Source organism: Mauremys mutica, chromosome 2 (assembly GCF_020497125.1).
Source record: "Mauremys mutica isolate MM-2020 ecotype Southern chromosome 2, ASM2049712v1, whole genome shotgun sequence".
Classification (NCBI taxonomy): domain Eukaryota; kingdom Metazoa; phylum Chordata; order Testudines; family Geoemydidae; genus Mauremys; species Mauremys mutica.
In genome coordinates this window covers 104,031,311-104,054,013 of record NC_059073.1, presented here as the reverse complement: position 1 = coordinate 104,054,013, position 22,703 = coordinate 104,031,311, and the positions used below count along the sequence as shown (strand labels likewise).

The following is a 22,703-nucleotide window of genomic DNA, read 5'->3' as shown; positions in this document are numbered from 1 at the left end:
GTGCAGAGCCAAGGGCTGAACAGCGAGCACCCCCGGCACATTGGAAAGTTGGCACCGGTAGCTCCAGCCCCGGAGTTGATGCCTGTACAAGGAGCTGCATATTATCTTCTGAAGAGCCGCATGTAGCTCTGGAGCCACAGGTTGGCCACCCCTGTTGTACACAACATTTTTCATTCTTAAAATTGATCTTTCCTTGCATTTTGTTCAAAAACATTGCTCCTGTTTTTCATTCGAGTGAACAGATAATTTCCAAATTAACCACAGATTATTTTTAAATGTAGAATTTGAAGTTAAGACACTATCAATTTTTTTATGAAACAACTGCTCTCTCAGCACAAGTGGGTTGATTTCCTGAGATTTGAAAACTGAGTAATAATTTATCTCAAAAAGACAGTTAATCTATATCTTCCTCACCACAAGACAAATATTAAAGAATCGGTCCTCCCAACATGAAGTAGGAAAGGATTATTCCCATTTTATAAATTGAAAACCAAGGCACAGCAATTAAATAAAACTGCCTAAACTTACACAAGAAATCTATGTCAGGGCCTAGAATTAACCCAGACTTCCTAAATCTTAATACAGTGCCTTAACCCTCAAGAAGAATGAAGAATACTTGTGGCACCTTGAAGACTAACAAATTTATTTGAGCATAAGCTTTCATGGGCTAAAACCCACTTCATCCATCCTCCACCTGGTTTAGAAGCAGTTGAAGTGATAACTACATTGGCTACCATTTCATGCAGGATTTTGCTGTTTCCTTTAATAAAATTAATTCTTTAAGGGGAAAAAAGAAAAAAAAAAGAGAAGAAGATAGTTTACATAAGGGAAAGTTGATTCTAATAAATCAGTTGGGTACAAATTTTGCCAATTAAATAAGAAACAAATTTCCCTATTGTTGATAAAGCGTAGTCAGTTTACTATCTAAAATCTTGAAGGAAAAAAAAAATCTTTTTACCAGTTTTTTTAGCCCACATATATACTTTGTGGAGACAATGGACTATCTGTGGATACCTTAGCAAAAACTGCTTCAACTGGGGATAGCATATCTGAAATGCTAGCCAATGCAAGGTTTCTTTCATTCCTTATAGACTGCACATGTGATGAGGGAGAAGTGAAAAAGAAGTGTTGTCCAACTATGTCTTCAACCTCACCTATTAAAATGCTGGATTTAACTTTTGATGTATTCATATTTTTTAGATTTTTATCTAGATTTACTGAAATACATACCTTGTCATTTCTCTCATGATCCCTCATGTGGCGCTGGAACTGTGTCACTTTTGAAAAAGATAGCAAACAGATCTCACACTTACGGAAGCTTGGTACTTGGTAGGAACAATTACTGTTCTCTGTATTCAGTGTCAGAACACCATCTGCAAAATAAGCATTAAACACTTTTGTACAAAGTTATATTTTCAATTTTTAAATTAGATTTGTTTAAAAACAAACAAACAAGTGTGCACTGAAGTGGCGAAGACCCATGGAAACTTTCACAAGATTCTGTCTGAATTGGATTTGCAAGATCTCAGGAAGAGGAAGGAGTATGTTCCTGCTTCAGACGACCCAGATATTAATCACCATTCCAAACGTTGTATCTGCCTATCAATTTGTAGCTTTATGGCCATACTTTTCCCTTTATTTTTTAAATTGATTCTCTCCCCTTTCTTGCTTCTGTACAGAAGGCCCACAGAAACAGGGGACAGACCAAAAGACTTGCAGAAAAGCTGTCAAATGAAAAAATTTCTCCTCCAATCTCTGTTATAGTGAATATATTTACTTTTAAAAAAATGGTTTTGGGTGACCATTTAAGACTGTATAGTTAGTAGTCCTGAATGTACAATACCATTTGTAAATGTGCACATAGGTGGCTGTACAACGAACCTTCACTCTCCCTAAACAAGCATCAATAAAAATAAAACAAAAACAAAAACCACAAATGTAAAATCCTCAGACATGATTACAACACTACTGAATTTTATATATATGCAGGCACCTCTTCTCCCCCACACATATGGTCACTGCAATTTCTCCATTTCACCAGTCATACCTTGAGAGTTGTGTAGCCAATACTGATTGTTCAAGATGGTTGAGAGACATGCAATCCATCAGAGTGTTCTTGCACTTACAGTCAAAAGAGAAGTAATACTTTCTATTGGCCGATCCAATTAAGACCCCATTCACCTTTCTTGCTGTGAAAACTCATAAGGTGATAGAAAAACCCTGAAATATACTTTGAGGTTTGTATATCCTGTTGCAGAAAATGGTTGGAGTATTATTGAATCTTGTTTTGTGGGTAAGCTGTTCTTCAAAATCGTTTTACCAAATTATCCAGAAAATGGAAATCTCAGCTTTAAGGAAATTTAAATATTTACATTTTGGGAGACATTACATGACTATAAATATTATCTTGTTTGTTTTTGAAAAATTCAATGGAAAAAACTTAGTAGCAAGTTTTTAAAAAGCATCTGGTTTAAGATCCTTCAAAGCTTTATTTACAAACAACATACTGAACCCTAAATTGACTCATGATGTACTACTAGAGCACATCTTCTTCAGGACCAGATTTTTGTAACTATACTACTTCTCTTCCTATTCAAACAGAACAAAGTGTGTCAATGATGGCAAAGAAATGAAGAGGAAAAATTGCTATTACTAGTTACAAAAGCATGGGATGAGGGATGAAGTGGCAGCTCCCCTTCTCCAATGAAATAAAGCTACTGCTTCTGATCTCCTGTCCCTAGCAGCTGACAACACATGAGAAGCAATCACTAAACTAAGAGACAAGAAAGAATCTAACAGGTTAGGACTTTTTCTCCTTCCCCTCCTGCCTTTTTTTTGTGGGAATGGGGGGGGGGGGGTAAAATAAAGGGACTTGTAAAGGGGCATTCAGAGAAGCCAAAACTTCTTGTGACATAGGGACCAACACGAGCAGCACATCAGTCTAGTCAACACTCGCCCATTACTGATCCACTTAAAGGTTCTAGTCCTAATCAAAGCAGCCCTAAAGGTCCTGATTACTTTAAAAAATATTTTTAATTTCAGGACCCTCGCAACCCTCTGAAAAGGTTGCAGCTGAGGGAGACTACGATAAAAGTCTATGGGAACAGGGTTTTTCATCAGTAAGACCTTGACTGTGAATACAATCCAATGAGAAATCGGAAGGAACTCAGACATAACCATCTCATCTCTTTGTGCTTGCTTTGCCACATCAGAATGGTGCCGAAGCACTGGAGATAAGCACTAAACAAATTATTTATATATGCAAAGTAATGGGAAGAGTGGAAAACAAAAGCCTTTGATTAATTTCTGCTTCACATAATTGTGTTATAACTAGGAGGAAAAGAATCTGTCTAGATATGACAAATCTAGCCTCTATAAATTTAAACCTATTGCATACTTTCACCTACAGATTCATCCAGTGCTGTAGAAATTCTCTGTAGCTTGTGAACATTACCAGTAACAAGAACTCTTTCCTTTCCTGAAGTGGTCAAAATTCTTAGAAAACCTAGCAGCACAGCTCCAATTACAAGGGACTTTTATCTTATTGTACTTGGAATAGCACACTTATTCAAGTGGCATACAAAGATCAGTCACTAGTCAACTAGTCCTCGTAAATTCTAGTTAGATACATGGATGAGAGAGGAGAGAAAAGAGTAAGATAGCCAAATTATGCAAAATTATTTTTTTAAATTCAGCAGTGTTTTCTGCATGCATATATCAACCATTATACAGTTAGTTATATAGAAATGTACTAAAATTACTTCCAGAATTCAATATGAGGATTCAAAGTGCTGTTAGAACCAGAAACACTAATGAAGCCAAATGTTATCCTAACAAGATTTTTTGTAGGCAAAATTCTGTTTTTAATTTTTTTCATTCTCACGAAGAAATAATAAGTAAAGTCAGCAGTCTCTTCATACTTCTCCCACCCCTCCAAAGCACATGCAGCATCATACCAAGACTTCAAGGGGCCACTCAAAGGGTGAGCACAGCCTTCTGCACTCAGGTTACACGGATACCTCCCCACTAAGCCTTCCCAGTGTTGGTTTATGGATCTCTTGATATTGTCCGATCACCAGTTTAGCATGCTCCCAATTCAGAACAACATGGTATTGCAGAACCACATCTTAGTACTTCACCCAAATCTAGTATAATTACATCTCACAGCTTGGATGGCTTCTTGATGTCTTCATTAGACAAAGAATGTTCTTCAGAAGTATAGAATATTTTACTCCAGAGCAAGAAATTGCCTGCAACAGTTACATATTCTGCAAATGGAAGCACTTTTCATCATGGGCAGTACTGACGGGTCACATTCCTTCTCAGTGGTATAATCCAATAATCTTGGGTTATTATATTTAAAACACTTGGACCCAGCTATTGCTTCAATTAAAGTACATTTGGCTGACAATATCAGCTTTCCATTCACCTGCAGAAAGAGGTTCAATGTCTCTCATCAATCGGTGAGCAGACTTCTTAGGACCCTGGTTTGAGTTCTTCCTCCTGTAAGAAAGATTGCTCCCACAAAAGGATTTAAAACTGTGCTTTCTTCTCTAATGGAACCCCATTTTGAACATTTATCAAGCTGTCCAATTCACCTTTTATCAGTGAAGGTGGCATACTTTGTGGCAATTACTTCAGCATACAGGAAAACTGATTTATAAGCATTAATGATTAACCCTCCCTACACGGTTTTTCATATGGTGAGATTAACTATGAAATCTCACCCATCCTTTACTCTAAAAGTACTGTTGAACTTTGTATCAATTTATTAACTCGTCAGTTTTCTTTCCAACACCTCATTCATCTTCAGCTAAAATTATCTCACACTTCCTGTTAGGAATCAGGGCCCACAGCGGAGCCAGGCTCCAGGTAGCCTAACACTGACAGCTGGTTTATAATAGGCAGCCTGGTTAGCTACACTGATTGGTTAGATGAGCCAGCAGGCTGGCTCTCAAGACCAGCAGCAGCTTCTCAAAGCATTTGTCCACAGCTGCTATAGCTCCTGTGTGTGCTTGTTCCCAGCCTTGCCCCTGTCTTGCACCCAGCCTTGACTCACTCCAGGTAACCCGTTTCTGACCTTCAGCACCAATATCTTTCTGACAGAGATAGCAGACACCTACAGATCTTGTAGGCCCAGATAACTGCCCTATAGGCATAGAATGCAGTCCTGCAAGCTCAAGTCATGCCACCTTTGGTGCCAACTCCCATGCCCCATGAGCCCAAGTTTCTCCTACCTGACAAGTTCAATGGCAAGCATGACAAAATCTGTGCGTTCCTAAGTCAGCATCAGCTCCTATTTCTGCTATGTCCAGTCGTACTCCACTAACCAAGCCCAAGTGGGACCATCAGCCTGCTTAATGGGGAGGCCCTGGTTTGGGAGTCTCCACTCCTGGAAAAATCAAGCCTGCTTTTGGGACAATTTGAGGTCTTCATTCAAGTTATGGTGGTGATCTTTTATGCTGCGAGAGCACAGCCAAAACCACACTTTGGGTGTTACCACAGGGACAGCAGCCAGTGGCTAAATATGCAGTGGAGTTCTGACACTTGGAAGTAGACACTCAGCACTATAATTTCCTGCTCAATTTAAATGGTGAAATTAAAGATGAACTGGCACAGGTCGAATCCTTCTCTGGCCTCGATGCCTGAGTCAATTTATGCATCAAGACTGACGACTGCCTGACCAAACATCACCCAGAAAAAAGCTGGTCCTCTCAGCTGCAGTGCCCCCATCATCCATTACCCAAGCCCATGCAACTCGATACGCTCTGGCCCCATCTCTCTGATGTGGAAAAGAATGGATGACAGGCATCGTGGCTATGCCTACACTGTAGGGAACCAGGACTCTGCATCAGACTGCCCTGCCAATGCCCAGATCAGGAAATGCCAAGCTCCAGTTCTGATAGGCGTCTGGGCTGGGCTGGCACACTTCCCCTCTCCCACTGACCCACACCAACACTTGTCCATCGGTACCCTGGTGATGGCCAATCAGCACTCAGCATATCTCCCTCTCTGGCTCCAGCACACTGTGATGCCCAACACCAACCTAGAGGCCCTAGTGGACTTGGATGTCTCAACCAACTTCATGGATCTGGAGTTCGCCCAAACACACAATATCCCAACCCAGCGCAAGGATTCCCCCAGGTTAGTAGATTCCATGGACAGGTCACTCCTGTCATCGGGACTGGTCACCCACCACATGGCATCCTTATAGGTCACACTGAAGTCCTCCAATTTGGATTAATTCGTGGACTGCATTCATCAGTTGTCCTTGGCATCCCCTGGTTTGTTGCCCATGATTTGGGCAACTGCTGGCAGTCAGGCACAGTACAGTTTAACTCCCCATCTTGCCAACAACCCTGTTTACCTGACAGCCACCCCAGGACCAGCAACCCTTATCAGTCTATTCGCTCCTCAAAAGAATTCAGAGGTGTGGACAGTATCCAAAGGTGATCCTAGAAACACCCACAACCTCCCCAATGGCTCCGGGATTCTTGTTAAACGTCAACACAATGCTGACATGTTCAACAAAACAAAAGCAAACCTTCTACCACCTTCCTGCAGCTCTGACTGCCTTATTGACCTCCAGCCAGGAGCAGAGGTTCCCTTCAGGTGCATTTACAATAGAACCTCAGAGTTACAAACACCTCGGGAATGGAGGTTGTTCAGAATTCTGAAATGTTCATAAACTATGAACAAAATATGGTTGTTCTTTCAAAAGTTTACAACTGAACATTCAAAGCTGTATTAAGTCAAACATTACTATGCAGAAGAAAAATGCTGCTTTTAACCATTTTAATTTAAATGAAACAAGCACAGAAGCAGTGTCCTTACCCTTGTCAAAAAATTTTTTTTAAACTTTCCCCCTTTTTTTTTTGTAGTTTATGTTTAATACAGTACTATATTTGCTTATTGTATTTTATTTGTTTGGTCTCTGCCGCTGCCTGATTTCATGGTTCCAAATGAAGTGTGTGGTTGACTGGTCAGTTCATAACTCTGAGATTCTACTGTACTCCTTCTCCGAACCTAAACTAGAGGCACTCTGGAACTATCTTGAGGAAAACCAAAAGAGTTCATTTACCCCTCCATGTCCCCAGCAGAGATCCCGCTGATATTTGTGGCGAATACATGTGGCTCCCTCTGGCCTGATGTGGACTATCAAGCTACAATCCAAACCCATTACCACTGTGATGCTATATGACTGAAGATGACCATTTACATCAGTGTTTCTCAAACTTTTGTATCAGTGACACCTTTCACACAGCAAACCTATGAGTAGGACTCCCCTTATAAATTTAGCATACCTTTTTTGTATTTAATACTATTATAAATGCTGGAGGCAAAGCAGGGTTTGAGGGTGGAGGCTGACAGCTCACAACCCCCCATGTAATAAACTTTTGACCCCGAAGGGTCACAACCCCCAGTTTGAGAATCCCTGATTTACAGCATCGATATTACCACTGTTACACAACTGAAACAAGTCTTGTACAAAATGTATCATGTAAGGTGACAATGGAAAAGTTACAATAATGTCAAGTGTAATTATCCTGGTTAAATCCATGTATCATCACTGTATCTGAAGTTATGAATATTGGCTATGTATTTGCATCTGTTCTTGGGGTGACATGCACAAGGTAGTTTATATCCAGTCTTGCCAGCCCATTGTGACTGGACTATCCATGCCAAAAAAATAAAAATTCTGCACACCATATTTTAAAATTCTGCAAATTTTATTTGTCAAACACCACAATATAATCATGCCAGTTTCAATTATTTGGTAATTTATTTCAAAATACCGGTCAGCAAGTATGTCTAACAATACAGACCAAACAAAAAAAAAAAAATTCAGGAAATGTTTTTTTGACAAAGATTCCTTACTAGGCAAATGAACACAGAACTTTGAGTAATTAACAAACTACAATACAGAAACATATTTCCCACACCCCTCAGAAGCAGTGCAAAGGCTTGTGGGAGTCAGGGGTAATGGAGGAGCTGAGGGAGAGGGAAGGAGCCTGAGAGCGAACCTGGAGGGTTGCTAGGTGTGAGTGGGAGAATTATGGAATGGGGGGAAGGGTTGGGGGGGAAATCGTTAGGGAGGTGGGGGGCCTCCACCATGCAGACCTTGACTGACTCCCAGCCTCTCCCATTTAGTCAGGTGCGTCCCTGCACAACCGCTCCCCATGTGGCCCCTGCAACGCCCCCATCCCTCCATTCAGCCCCTAGCTCAATTCTGCCACCCCACTAGCTCCTGAGCCGCCATCCCAGTCTGTCCTCCCCACTAGCCCTTCTGAACCCATCTGTGAACCCCCAGCAGCTCTATGTGACCCACTCTGTCTGCCCCCCTGCAGTCCCCTGCATATCCGTACCTCCTAACCTGGCTCTACTGGCAGGATGTTGTGAGGAACGCAGCCGGCTGCTGGCTGTTCTGGTGCCACAGTGGTCTATGGTGGGCGAAAGGCAGAACTGTATCACTTCTTGGGCAAAATGTATTTTCTGTGCAGAAAAAAAATTCTGTGCTGGACATGAATTCTGCGCATACATAGTGGCACAGAATTCCCCCAGGAGCAAGTCAAGCTTGATGAGCTACTAAGGAGAATCAACTTTCCAGACAGCTCTTCCTAAGTATGCCTAAGGGTATGGCTACACTTGCAGCTGTACCAGCGCTGGGAGTTAAAGCTGTCTTCGTACAGCTGTGTAGGGAAAGCACTGCAGTGTGGCCACACTGACAGCTACCAGCGTCCTGTCGTGGCCACATTTGCAGCAGTGTTGGGAGTGGTGCATTATGGGCAGCTATCCCAGCGTTCAAGTGTCTGCAACGTGCTTTTCAAAAGAGGGGGGTGGGGTGGAGTGTGACAGGGACCGTGGGGGAGACAGAGAGAGTGAATTTTTGGAGCTGACACTGTGTCAGCTCCCTGCCTTGCAAGTTCCAACTCCTTCCCCCACCCCTCTCTCATTCACTAAATGCAAATAGCCTTCTTTGTTTTTTTTCTTCACAGACCAGATAAGAATCTGCTCCGAAACGGACCCCCCCACTCCCGCCCGCCGCGCTGCTTCTCTCCTCAAGCAAATACTAACTGTGGACATTCCAAAAGGATCCCCCTGCCTGTCTCATTCACAGCAAACAGGAGCTGTGTTTGTTTTTTAGATAAACAGCTCCGGGAGCCCCGAGTTCACAACAAAACAAACAGAGGCATCACAACAAAATAAAGAGTGTTATCTTTACTTAAAAGCATTATGGGAAGGTTCTGGAGGTCAGTTACAGCGTAGTAAGATTAATCACTGTTTACACTGGCACCCCAGCGCTGTTCTCTTTATTCCTCTCGTCGAGGTGTAGTACAACCAGTGCTGTAGCCAGGGAGATACAGCACTGTATGTGCCTTGCCAGTGTGAACGGGGAGTAAGTTACAGCGCTGTAAAGCCACCACCAGCGCTGTAACTCTCAAGTGTAGCCAAGGCCTAAGACTGCAAGCAAAACATGTAAGGGCATGCAGTGTGGACACGTAACCTTGGAGTTCATCAGTAACTTTCCATACATGGGGCTGTGGGTTTTGTTTGGGATAGTAAATTTCCACACATATGGTAGAGGATATAAAAGACACCCGAGATCTCCATTTTGCCTCATTCCTGCTCCAATTCTCTGGACTGTGGATTTACAACTAAAAGGAGCATTTTCCTGCTTGCAGGTTGCCCTAGAGCTGCAGACTCCGAAAGCTCAGGCTTCTTAGGAGCCATGCAGGCAAGTTGGCTGCAAACCTCCTTAGGTTCTTTCAGAGCTTCACTGAAATCAAACCTGGTTTCTGTCCAAGTCCCATCAAAATCAAACCAATTTCAACTACAGACCCCCCCTCCCCGGGGTTGCGCAAACCCGACTTACACAAATCTGCACTTATGGAAAAAGTTCCGTAAGCTAGAAATAGTTTTGGTTTTGGTTTTTTTGCATAATGGTCGGGTATATGTTTCCGACTTACGCAAAATTCAAGTTACGCAAGGCGTTCCAGTAATCAAATTCCATTGAAAAAATATTTTGTCACAATTTTTCTAACAAGCTCTAGTTAATTTCCTTTTCTCTGCATAAATCTGCCAGTAATTCCATACTTCATTCACAGTTATACAGTAGATGCCACTTACTAGCAACTTCTTGGTTCCAAGCAAAAATTTGTTATTATCTGAAAGCTGCCAACAAACAAAAGGCCCATGCCTGAAACAGCCAAGGGGGAAAGCCCCTCAACCAGGGACCTGCGACCCACACAGGAGGTAACTGGGAACTCCCGCTGAAGTCTTGGTGCTGAAGGCTGGTAAGGGAGGCTGTGGGCAGGACAGAAACAGAAAAGGTAGTACTGAGTGCCTTCGGAGTTGCACAGTACCTCTCTCTACACTCTCCGAGTTGCAGCCTACCATGGCACCAGGGGCTCGGGCTTGGCACAGCCCAGTGCTTCCTTCCCTGCCTGCAGCCCCACAAACCGGTAGCCAAGGTTTTCCACAGGGAGCAGGGACACTAGGTCATCAAAAAGTTATCAATAAGCAGCGTGACAGTTGCTAATACATGAATCCAATGAACATTAAAGTCTATGGAATGGGTTCTTGACAAAAAAATTGCTAATAACCAAAAATTATCAGATCGGCTAATAACCAGCCTCTGTTGTATTACATGGCTTAATTTACACTTTAAAAATGCTAAGTTTCAGTTGCAACTTTTTCTTGAGAAATATTGGTATATAGTTTTTTTTTATTTTTAAACTATATACAACAACCTGTAATTAACTGTCCTCAGCACATCACGTTATTCCTAAGTAATGTATGGGTCTGAGATCAAAGTATGATTTAAATGTTATTGGATATACTTTTATCATATCAAGGCTGAACATCAGAATTTTCATACAGTTTGAATGTCTGTTTTGATCAGCTTGCATCATAAGCTTGATATTATAACATTTATACCCATTTAAGTTACCATTATTCAAAAACCTTGTGTATACATTTTAAGCGTATAAAGTACATGCACTGAAACTCATACAAATCCATACAAAAGCTATTACTGAACATGCACAGAAAACACACAGAGATAAATGCTCTGTTTTGAAAACACCAAAAGCAATTGTTACAAAACTGACTGCTGATCTGTATTAAAACCAAAACTGTTTGGGTGTAATTTTTTATTCTTGCATTACTTAGTTTAAAAACAGTAGAAATCCTCTCTTTAGAAAAAAAGGTCTGAGCATAACATTCTTTAATACATATCTCGTGTTTCAAAGCACATCATCACTGTTATTCCCTGCAAACCTAAATCCTAATCCTGCAAGGAGCATCACATAGATTCTGCCTTGCAGAAATGGAATTTGGGTCCCAAATCTGCAAAAGTGCATTTAATTTTTCCATATAAGTAGTTCCATTTAGCTCACTGTGACTATTCATGCAAAGTTACACATGTAAGCATTTGCAGGACCAGACCCATAGTTCTGATAGTTAATTGGAATAATTTAACTCCAGTACAAACATAAAGGGTATGCTATATGAATGATACTTCTTATAGCATTTCCTTGCCCAAAAAACCTGAACCACCACCAATTCTCATATTAGTTAAGTAATCATTCAACTGCTATAGAAAATTTTTATACTCAACTTTCAACATCATAATATGCATCTGAACTCTGGGTAGAAAGAACACATGATACATGCTCACCCTCTATTACCAAATATTGCATTTTATTTTATTTTAAGCCTGCATAATGAATACAAAAATGTAATATTTCAACTAAGGTAAGAGTTTAATTTAGAAAGTGGGGAGAGGGAAAGATTCAAGTATCCTGGAAGGCCCTGGTGTAGGAGAGCCCTTACACATGCAGTTTAAGTCTTTGCAGGATCAGGACCTAAGACACTACTGCAAAATTTTCTCAGTTCCTGTTTTAAAAAAAAATCAATATTAAATAATATTTTCAAAAACAAAGATTTTTAAATATCTAACAAAAATATATTTAATTGTAGGCTTAAGAACTTTTAAGGGAGTTTACAAAATTAATTCAAGCTTATCCTGCAAAATAATAAACATTTAGCCCACCTCCTGAGAGAAAGAAACAAAAAAATTCAGCTGCTGGATGACAGAGAGTGCTGTTGAATGTCTGTACATCAAAGGATGAACTCCCTATGAACTACTCTATGGGAGGGAATCTTTTATGCTGTTATTTACAGGAGCCTGAAATCTAATCCAACACTTTGAAAGTGAGTTGAGGCACAGACCTACCTGAGCATCTGTGCTAGTTTTTTGGGTGTTATGATCATGCTTTTCCTCTCTGGTTTCTGTGAGAAATACCCAGATTAAAAGGGAAAATTGACCACACAAAAGAAAACAGGGACATTGACTATAAAAAGTGCTATCGAATGCACAAAGGCAACTACCAGGAAAAAAAAATCTGGTGTGGTCTAGTTCCACGATAAATAATCATAAAGGGCGTAACAAGAGCAGGTAAAATGCTTTTAGGCAGAACCGTGTGGCTCTTATATTGTTTGTTTCCTTATGTACAACACACGTGGAATGACTGAAAACTTTCTTAGAAGTTATTCCTCGCAAGGAGAGCCCGAGGTCTAAGCCCGCATTGCACGGCGGCCTCTATGGTGTATTTCAAGCCTGTATTTGTTCAGTTTGCGGGGGTGGGGGAAGAGCCTCATCTCCAAACTATCCCCGATCAGGCTCCTGCTCCGCTCGCCGCCCAGCCGGACGCGGCAGGGCCCGGGCACCCTGGAACCACGCACCCGCCGGGGAGGCTACACGCCTCGTCTCGCTCTCCTGTTCGGGGGCACCAACCCCCGCACCCCGTGTAAAAGCCGCCCAGCAGCGACCCCTCCCCCCCCCGCGAGCGAACAGACACGGGCCCCGCTCCCGGGCGCAAACGCCGCCCCCGCTCCCGGGCGCGCTGGCTCCCGGCTGACTCCGGCGGCCGCGCCGCTGCTACTGAACGAGCCAGGGACAGCGCAGGGCCGCCGGGCCGGGATCTGCCCGCTCAGTATCATTCCGCAGGGCCTAGCTCCCCCTCCCCCCACACACAATAGACCCGGCCTCCCTCCCCCCCATATCCGGGGACTATATGCGGGAGCCGGCGGAGGCTTTTCGCCACCCCTAGGGGCCCAGTCTCGAACCCCAGGGCGCGTATCGAGCCTGTCCGGCCGCGCTAGTTACCTGACTCGGCACCGGCCTTGCTGTCCTCCCTGCTGGGTTTGGAAGGCCGCCCCCTCGGCATGGCTGCCCCCTCCCCCCGCACGCTCGTGCGCGTGCGCGCGCACTCGCTCCCCCACCACACTGCAACGGCGGTGGCGGAGGAAGAGGCAGTTGAAAGGGTGGGGCAGGCGAGGAAAGAACGTACCGGCCCTATACACAGAGATTGAGGCGCTGTATGGAGATGCGCGAGACAAGTGAAACGCGCACGCGCGTGAACGGCGAGGGAGGGAAATGCGCACGGCAAAGGCGCTTGCGCTTTACCCGCGCGGACGCAAAAGGTCTGAGGTCGCGAGGGAAAGAAAAGTGATTCTAGTGAAGGGCGGCGGCGCATGCGCCCTACCCCTGGTAATGGGAGGGGGTTATGCGCGTGCACTCGCGAGCGGAGGGAGGAAGAGGTGAACGATGATGGATGGCCTGGCCTCTGTGACATCCGGGTACTGTGGAATTCTGAGAGCGGAGCGGAGTTCTAATCGCCAAGCGGCAGCTGTTGGGCGGCGGGGCAGGGACGGAGAACCTGAGCCCCCGCGCCTGCAGCAGGGGAGTGGCCACGCGCGCGCACACACGCACGTTACCCTTCCTGCGCTCCCCTTTGAGGCAGGCTCTGGAAGTCATGACACTAGGTTGGCCCTATTCAGGTTGGCCCTATTGCTGGAGTTTCCTCGCGGGACATAGTCTTTAAAAAGATTAATTCCTGGAGACTCCAGGACAAAATCCTTGGGGGCTGGTTAGCAACCCTCTGATGACACTAGTATTGCCACACATTAGCCTGAGTCAGGCCCTCATCCCCTCCCCATCAAAAGTGGCTTAAAAGCAGGGTGTTGCAACGTTGGGCTCTTTTTCTTTGCCATCTAGGGTCTGAGAGCCTTTAAGGGGTGCACATGCTCCAGTTTTTCTCCACAGCCCTGACAAATAGAAACAATTTTTTAAAAAATGAAAACAGTCTCCCCATAATCCCTTGCCTGCAGGAGTTGGGGCTTTAAGAAACATCAATACAGTGTGAGGCTCACCCAGAAATCAAGTGGGCTGGCATCCCTTCAGTGTTTGGCTATTGATTTCTGATCTTCAAATTCAGCAAGAAGTTGCCCCTGAAACACACACATGCAGCTGCAGTGCACTTGACCTTCTGAGGGGAGAAGGATATAAAATGTACTCACAAACACTGGAGTCTGCCTGTACCTCAGTGATGAGAGGGATCCGCTCCCTTTTCTGCCTCTAAAATCCTCACAGCATAGGGTTGCCAGTTTTGGTTGGATGTATTCCTGGAGGTTTCATCACATGACAATCTTTAATTAAAAGATTAATCTTTAATTCCTGAGGACTCCTGGAGGGTTGGCAATTCTACTCCCATGCCAGTTCCACTCTGAAAATATTCTCCCCACTACCTCCCTGTCTCAACAATGCTGCCCTAAATCATATACCCCTGCCCACATATGGAATCCAGCAAGCAAGAGGTGCTTTCATCGCCCTTGAGATCAGACAGGACCATTAGATCATCTTGTCTGATTTTCTGTCTAATCCAAGCCATAGAATTTCACCCAGTTACCCCAGCATTGAGAGCTCAGCATTTGATTAAAGCATACTTTCCAGAGAGGTCTTGCCGGAGACCTTCCCCCCCCCCAATCTCTTGGTAGTGGGTTTCAATAGTTATTCACCTTCACTATTAAAAATGTCTGCCTTATTTCTAATTTGAATTTGTTCAGCTTCTAACCTTTGGTTCTTGTTATGCCTTTCTCCATTAGATTAAAGAGCCTTTGAGTACCCAGACTAAAGGAGTATACTGTAATCAAGTTGCTTCTCAGTCTTCTTTTTGATAAACAGATGGACTTCCTTAAGTCTTACTGCAGGGGTCAGCAACCTTTCAGAAGTGGTGTGCCCAGTCTTCATTTATTCACTCTAAATTAAGGTTTCGCGTGCCAGTAATACATTTTAACGTTTTTAGGTCTCTTTCTATAAGTCGATAATATATAACAACTATTTTTGTATATACAGTAAATAAGGTTTTTAAAATGTTTAAGAAGCTTCATTTAAAATTAAATTAAAGTGCAGAGGCCCCAGACTGGTGGCCAGGACCCAGGCAGCGTGAGTGCCACTGAAAATCAGCTTGTGCGCCACCTTTGGCACGCATGCCAGGGATTGCCTACCCTTGTCTTACTGTATGCCATTTTCTCTAGCCTTCAAATAATCTCAGGCTCTTTTCTGCACCCTCTCCAATTTTTAACATCCTTTTTAAATTGTGAACACTAGAAGTGTATGCAGTATTCAGTACCAGTCTCACCAATTCCATATATAGTGGTAAATCCACCTCCCTACTAATCACTAATTTTCATACATCCAAGGACTGCATTAGCCCTTTTTGCCATTCCATCACACGAGGAGCTCATTTTTAGAGTCCTGCATGGATACAAAATTTGTGTCTGCATCCGATCTGCAAACATGGTCCACGGATGCGGAAAGCAAATATCCACAGATTTGCAGTGCTCTACTCATGCTGAGTTGCTTATCTACTGTGTCCCCTAAATCTTTTTCAGAGTCACTGCTTTCCAGGAATCAGCTAGTCACCCATTCTGTAGGGATGGTCTGCATTCCTTGTTCCTACATTTGTCTGTATTAAAACTCCTTTTATTTGAATATATGCCATTTATCAAGCAACCCAGATTGCTCTGTATGACTGCTCTGTCCTCATGATTATTTACCATTCCACCAATCTTTGTGTCAGATACCAATTTTAACAGCAGTGATTTTATATTTACTTCCAGATCATTGATGAAATGTTGAATAGTGTCCGGACAACTACCAATCCCTGCAGCTCCTCACACCCATTCAGTGATGGTTCCTCATTGCCCATGACTTTTTGAGATCTGGCCATTAGCCAGTTTTTAATCTATTTAACATAGCTCCATACAATAACAATGAAGACTATTTTTAACCAGAATGGCATGTAGTACAAAGTCAAGCACCTTACAGAACTCTAATTATATTACATCTAGACTGTTGCCTTTATCAACAAAATTTGTAACCTCAAAGAATGAAATCAGATTTGTCTGAATGTAACTGGGGCTTCTTTCCAGCAGGCTGAGTTTGCAATGTGTACACTTAGTTCCTTCTCTTCCCCTGCTCTGCCAATAGATCACATTTGGTGTTTAGCCCACTCCGGCTTGGTGGAATGAGGGAGAAGGGTTGAGTTGTTGCTACCCTTACCTTGGATGCCTCTGGGGTGATTCCTTGTAGCTGCTCACGCTACACATAAGAAAGGCAAAGAGCAGCAGTGGCCTCTGGTGGCTGTAGGCTAGAACTGTGCTGATGTTGCCAATGTTTGCAGCAGTAAACTACAACCATGTACGTTTGCCAGTGTTAGGGCAGCTGTTTACAACAAGCATCTGCTAACTGGACTGGGAAAAAATGCAAGAGGTGACAACTCTGATGTCAGTAGCCAAAGCCCACTCCATATGTTCTTTACCCTGAAGCTACTAGCCTATCATATCTTGCCATGGATCTCTTTTGAAAACAATTGCACTTCTCTTTCTTCTGTGATAATAATCTCAGCTTGAGCCTGAGACATTTGAAAACAACCAAAAGAGAAAGAGCTAAGACACTGCAACATTTAGGCTTTATTACTTCCTCCACATATGCACAGTCGTCTCTCATCAAGCACTTCCTGAAAATAGAGTTCTCAATGAGTATGTCCACACAGCAGCTGGGAGATGTAATTCCCAGCTGAGGCAGATGTACATGCACTAGCTCTGCTCAAGTTAGCCCTCAAAAATAAACGTGAGGCTGTGGTGGCAAGGGCAGTGTCTTGGGCTAAACAATCAAATATGTAACCAGGGGGTCAGGAGGGACAATAGTCAAATGGCAGTTCAGTAGCCACTCATGTTGCTAAACCCATACTGCTATTTTGAGTCAGTAGCTTAAGCAGAGTTAGCATATATCCTGGGGTGGCCAAACCGTAGTTCGTGAGCCACATGTGGCTCTTTGATAGTTAAAGTGCAGCTCATAGAGCCCCCCGCACACACCCATTCTCGGCCTACCAGACTGTTGGGGGGAAGCTCAGGATTTCTGCACTGCAGCAGGGTGGTGGGGCTAGGACTTCTTCTGTCCAGTGGGGGGGGTCTCAGGGCTTCAACCCCATGGGGCACACGTGCTGGGGCTCAGGGCTTCAGCAGGAGCGGGGCTGAAGCCCTGAGCCTCAGTCAGCCCCTCTCATAGGGCTGAATCCCCGAAACCCCTCGCTGCCCAGGGCAGAAGCTCCTAGCCCCACCACAGGGCTGAAGCCGGGAGCCCCAGCAGATGCAGCCTGGCTCTTGAACTTCTGAAGGTTGTATATGGCTTGGAGGCTCAGTAAGTTTAGCCACCCCTGACATATACATTTACCTGAGTGGGAATTACACCTCCTAGCTGCCATGTGGATATACCCTATCACATTATAGTATGATAGTATGCCTAGATATAAGGTAAACACCCCCTACTAGGAAACTATCTATTTTAACACAGGCCATGAGTATAGAGTGGTTTAAAAGAAAATTTGCTTTTAAATATACTAATGAACTCCATGTGGTTGCATTGGCAGCAGAAACTTGTTAAAGGCTGCAAACTGTAGGCCTGAGCCTATACCACTTAAGTCTATAGGAGTGTTGTTTTTTCTCCATAGACTTCAATGGGAGCAGGATCACAATCCTCTATCCTCACTGCACTATGCATGAAAGTTGGACGGGAACTGGATTATTGCTGCATTATTCTACTGTGGAGGCGTGGAAGATAATTAGCCCATCTACCTACCTGAGCTAGCAAGTATCTGCAAAATATAAGAAAGCTCTTAATGCACAGTATTATTTAGATAGGCAGTTGAGTTATTTTAAATTACAGAAATCGTTTTCTAAATGTTGAGGAGATATACTGTGACTGAGAGTATCACACCCACAACATAAAGTCATGTAGCTGAGATCACTGTAAGAAATCTAAAAATGACTCTTTTAGAGGTGTTTCTATAAAAAAGTAGGAAACATTTTCTCCTTTTTAGAAAAGTCAGACATCATTAATTTTCTTTTAAAATCAAACAAACCTGAAACTGTACAATTGAACATAGTTTCTTCACCTTGAATTTTGCACCAAGTAGTATGGTATATTAAATAAAGTTTTACATTTCTGTGGTGTTTTTCACATGAAAAACTGCTATATCCATATGATACAACTGAAACACAGCCAGCTTGGGAATGGAGTAAAACAGTCCATTGGCATACAGTGTACTGCAAAATAGTGGAAGGAAAAATTTTGGCCAGTAATATCAAGGCAGTCTCCCCTCTGACAAGATGTGCCACTTGATAATTAATATCCACACACAGCAGAACCTTGTTTTTTAAGATCTCATCCAAAATTTACACCCAATAAGCTTTGTGGAACCCCATTTATCAATCACAGAACACTCAAGGGCAAAATTTACCTCACCAAGGTAATAAAGTTCATGAAATGAACAGAAATATAAGGCATAGTCAATAGAAGATCTGGATTACAGCTCATGGGTGCTTGACTTTAGCTTGGTGTATCTTCCCCTAAACTACAGAATATTCGTGATGAGGATCTCGCTCTCACTCTGAGGTACTAGTCCTGCAAATATGTATGTTCTTTATTTGATGCATGTTAGTAGTCCCTTTGCTCTCTGTGAAACTGCAAAAATGAGTAAATTAAATATGTCCTAAGTGATTGCCATATAGGACCCTTAATCTGTTAACCTATAGTTGGGGGTTTTTTTCCCCTTCATATTTTGTGAACCAAAACTTTGTTCACATAGTTTGATTGGCGTGTTAATGTCTGTGTTTAGCGGTACTAAGTTTTTGCCAAACCATGTAAAAAAAAACTTAGAAAAGAAAATGGATTTCTACTAATAATTTTAAAGGATAAAAAAAATCAATGCTTGTTTTAAAGCATGGTTTTCTATTTTTTACCTATTTGAATTTTCATGCTTGTAGGAAATTGTGGGAGTCAGGGTCAGACAATTATTAAATGACAGTAAACATTGACATTAAAAAAGTTAAATCTTTATAACCACTAAAATACATATTAATATCACGTGTCAAAATTTACAAAGTATTCATATTCTTAAATCAAACTCTAATAAGTTCTCAAACATCTTTTATTTGCCCATCTGTAAGTTTCAATTATTATTGATGGAAATATTTTTGTCAGTCTGTGAGCTTGTGTACACAATGAAATCAATATTTACTAACATTTACTGATAAATATCTAATTGTTCTAAGCCTACATATAGGACCTGCAATATTTCAGATGTTGTATGATTTCTTTTCACCTCAAAAAGGAAGGAATTTGTATTATTTTGTTAAAGTGTAAACTACAAACACTAAATTATCTGATTGCTTACTTCAAGGCACTTATTGACATAAATAGACATGTTGACTGAGTGAGTTGGATAGGGTATAGTCAGCTTTTGCAGGATATGCAATCCCAACAGGAAAGGAAACAAGGTTATAATGAGACAAATATTCACCATTTTAAAATTCATCATCATTTCAAAAGTAAAAAACTATATTCAACTCACTATCCATTGCTAATTCAGCTTTTTTCCACCATCTAAAATAATAATATTACCTGTTACACTGAGACAACAAGCTCATTTCACAGAAGCCTCCAAAGAGCTTTCATATAGTAAACTGTTGCTCTAATCCAGTGGGTTAATAATCTTGGTCTGAGGTTAAAGACACTGCAGGTGTGCATCTTAATTAGCTTAACTGGGTAGCAGGTGATCCTAAAGCATGGAGAATGTGTCAGAAGGAAAAGTGTGAGTGTTGAACTGCATAACACCAAATATAGACACTGAGGAGTGAACTTTACTCATATTAACTGTCATTTTGGTAATATGCAGCTTCTATTGACCTGGGCCAGAATTCAGCTGGTGATGTACAGGTGAAAGGTTCTGTAAACAATTACATAGTTATAGACTTAACCGAAGAATCAAGAAAATTAACATCTTTAGACAACATTTTCTTAATGATACATTGCATAAATTGAACAGCTACAAGTGGTACCAACATCAAAACTTCCTAACTACACCAACATCCAGTCATATGAAAAACTCATAATAATACTTCACTGCTTTAATGTTCTGTCTGAGAGTTTAAAAGTATTTTACTAACATTCATTAAACTTCACAATAGCCCCATACGGCAGCCTGTTTTAATGATAGAAAACAGATGCACAGAGGACTTTTCAAGAGTCATACAGAAGTTTGTGGAAAACCCAGAATTAGAATTCATGCATGTCTCCTAACTTTAACTCCTGTGCAATCACACCATCCTAATTCTTTCTTTAAACTCTTGTTTAGATCCTAGTCAACGGTATCTCCTGAACAATAACTATTTAAAGGGTTATAGGAATTTGGATTGGAAATACTTGAACTGTGTGACTAATAATTTTTTCCTAGTTTGTCTATAACACAAATAAAGTACTCTTACCTTTTGTAGAGAAGAAGGATGTTCTTGTGGTTAACTAAAAAAATGTGATCTTAATTTCCAACTATACAACACTGCAGACAATCTTAATGTCCATATTTCCTAACTTTTGAGGGCTTGACTCTGCAATAGTTTTTTTTCTAAATATAATTTCCTCAATTTTTTAAAGGGTTATTTGAAAACAAACAGAAAAAAACAAATTCCTTTGTATGGAACTACAGAGTGCATCTACACTGCAATGTAAGCCTACGCTTACTAGAATTTGAGTTAGCAGACCCTGGGTTTGTTAACCTAGGACTTGAGTGTGTACACTTATGTGTAACCCCAGATTAGGAATTGTTGAACCCTGGGGCCCAACTTGGGCCAGCATCTACACTGTATTATGCAGTCCCAAATCTGACCACCCATATCCCAGACTTCTTAGCACCCTCCCAAAATGTGGCTGCTCTAGCCCTTTATTGATGGTGCAGTGTGTGAAAAGCTGACAGTCCACCAAACTTGACTATGCAGAGGAGAAAGAAAGCCTGCGGATGGCTCCCAGAGCATGAGTCCAGTGGGGTTGTATCTACACTACAAAGCAACAGGACTTGAACCCTGGATCCCATCTTGACATAGGCTTGGACCCTCGCTTAGTTGTGATTTGTGTGTAAACAGAAGGGGGATTGGGCTCAAGCCTTACTTTGCACCCTGGACTTGCACTGTAGTGTAGGCAGTGCCTAATTTTTGCCACAGCAACTCTAGGCTTGGCAGTTCATAGCCCCGGCACCTCTGGTTGCTGCATGGGTCACATGGGTCATCAACATGGCTAGGCCCTTTAGATCCATAGCACATAACTCTACTACATATGTGAATGGAGTAACTGACAGCAGTAATAGATTATTACAGGGGTCAACAACCTGTGGCATGTAAGCTGATTTTCAGTGGCATTCACACTGCCCAGGTCCTGGCCACCAGTCCAGAGGGCTCTACATTTTAATTTAATTTTAAATGAAGCTTCCTTAAACATTTTAAAAAGCTTATTTACTTTACATACAACAATAGTTTAATTATATATTATAGACTTATAAAAAGAGACCTTCTAAAAACATTAAAATGTATTACTGGCACACAAAACCTTAAATCAGAGTGAATAAATGAAGACTGGGCACACCACTTCTGAAAGGTTGCTGACCCCTGGATTATTAGCTTCTGTGAGGACTAGCCAGTAGAGGTGAATGGAGATGCACACTTTGCTAATGTGTTTCATAGGTTTTGTAGGAGAGTATTCTTTAGTGGTTATAAACTCTTCTACCCCAGTCCTTCCTGACTGCCTCTTTCTGACCCTATCATCTACTTGCTTGTCTGTGGCCCCCTTTGCCTCTACCTCTCCCCCAGAGCCTAGCTCTTCCCCTCCCCCCTGACTCTGTCCCCATTCTTCCCTGCAGTCTCTATTGCACCCCCCACCCTTATCATCCCCACTACATTCAAACAGACTAGGTGTGGGAGCATAGCCAATGTTTCCCCCTTCTGTCCCTTATTGTGCCTGGCAGCCGGAATGAGCAGTTGTAAGGAAAGTCCTGTAAAGCTCCTCCAGCTCCAACTTGGAGCATGCTCATTGTGGACAGAATTTTCAGAGAATTTAGCTGCAAAACTCTAACAGGTGTCTACTGGGCACCTGTGAATTGTGGTTTCCAGAGGCTCATAATTTGGCTAAGTGTGGGTGGATTTTCTGGGGGGGACATTAAAAGGCACATCTCTCCATTAGTAGTGTGACACACACACACTCTTTCAAATTCCTGCTCCAAAGCAAGGAGGCACTAGCACTTTTCAGTGAAACAGTTGTATGATTTTTTTTTAAAAACAGAGACTAAACAGTGTATCTAATTTAATTCTTCAGTACCCTGAAGCATTTTACCTGAAACTTAAAACAAAAAAGTTTCTGGCAGACACCTACCCATGAAAAATTTCAGACTAGACAGTTAAAATTTGGCAAAAATTATAAGCAACTGAAGATAGGGTCTCATAACAGGAAATGTTAGGCAACCTTACTGTAG

At 42.2% G+C, this 22,703-nt stretch overlaps 1 protein-coding gene across 4 annotated transcripts in view; it reads right to left on the bottom strand.

Moving 5' to 3' along the window:
* The window catches only part of ZNF236 (zinc finger protein 236), a 193,443-nt gene extending 173,565 nt beyond the window's left edge, over positions 1 to 19,878 (bottom strand). The window contains exons 1-6 of one of the 4 annotated variants that reach the window (XM_045006346.1): positions 19,811 to 19,878; positions 16,409 to 16,594; positions 14,365 to 14,469; positions 14,218 to 14,295; positions 13,172 to 14,112; positions 1,231 to 1,373 (exon numbers count right to left, since the gene is read on the bottom strand). In XM_045006346.1, the coding sequence (XP_044862281.1) occupies positions 1,231 to 1,373; positions 13,172 to 13,640 (612 nt within the window). In that variant the 5' untranslated portion in view covers positions 13,641 to 14,112; positions 14,218 to 14,295; positions 14,365 to 14,469; positions 16,409 to 16,594; positions 19,811 to 19,878. The remainder of the gene's footprint in view (positions 1 to 1,230; positions 1,374 to 13,171; positions 14,113 to 14,217; positions 14,296 to 14,364; positions 14,470 to 16,408; positions 16,595 to 19,810) is intronic. The other 3 variants (XM_045006345.1, XM_045006347.1, XM_045006348.1) reach the window with 3 other exon arrangements.
* Positions 19,879 to 22,703: the final 2,825 nt, after the last annotated feature.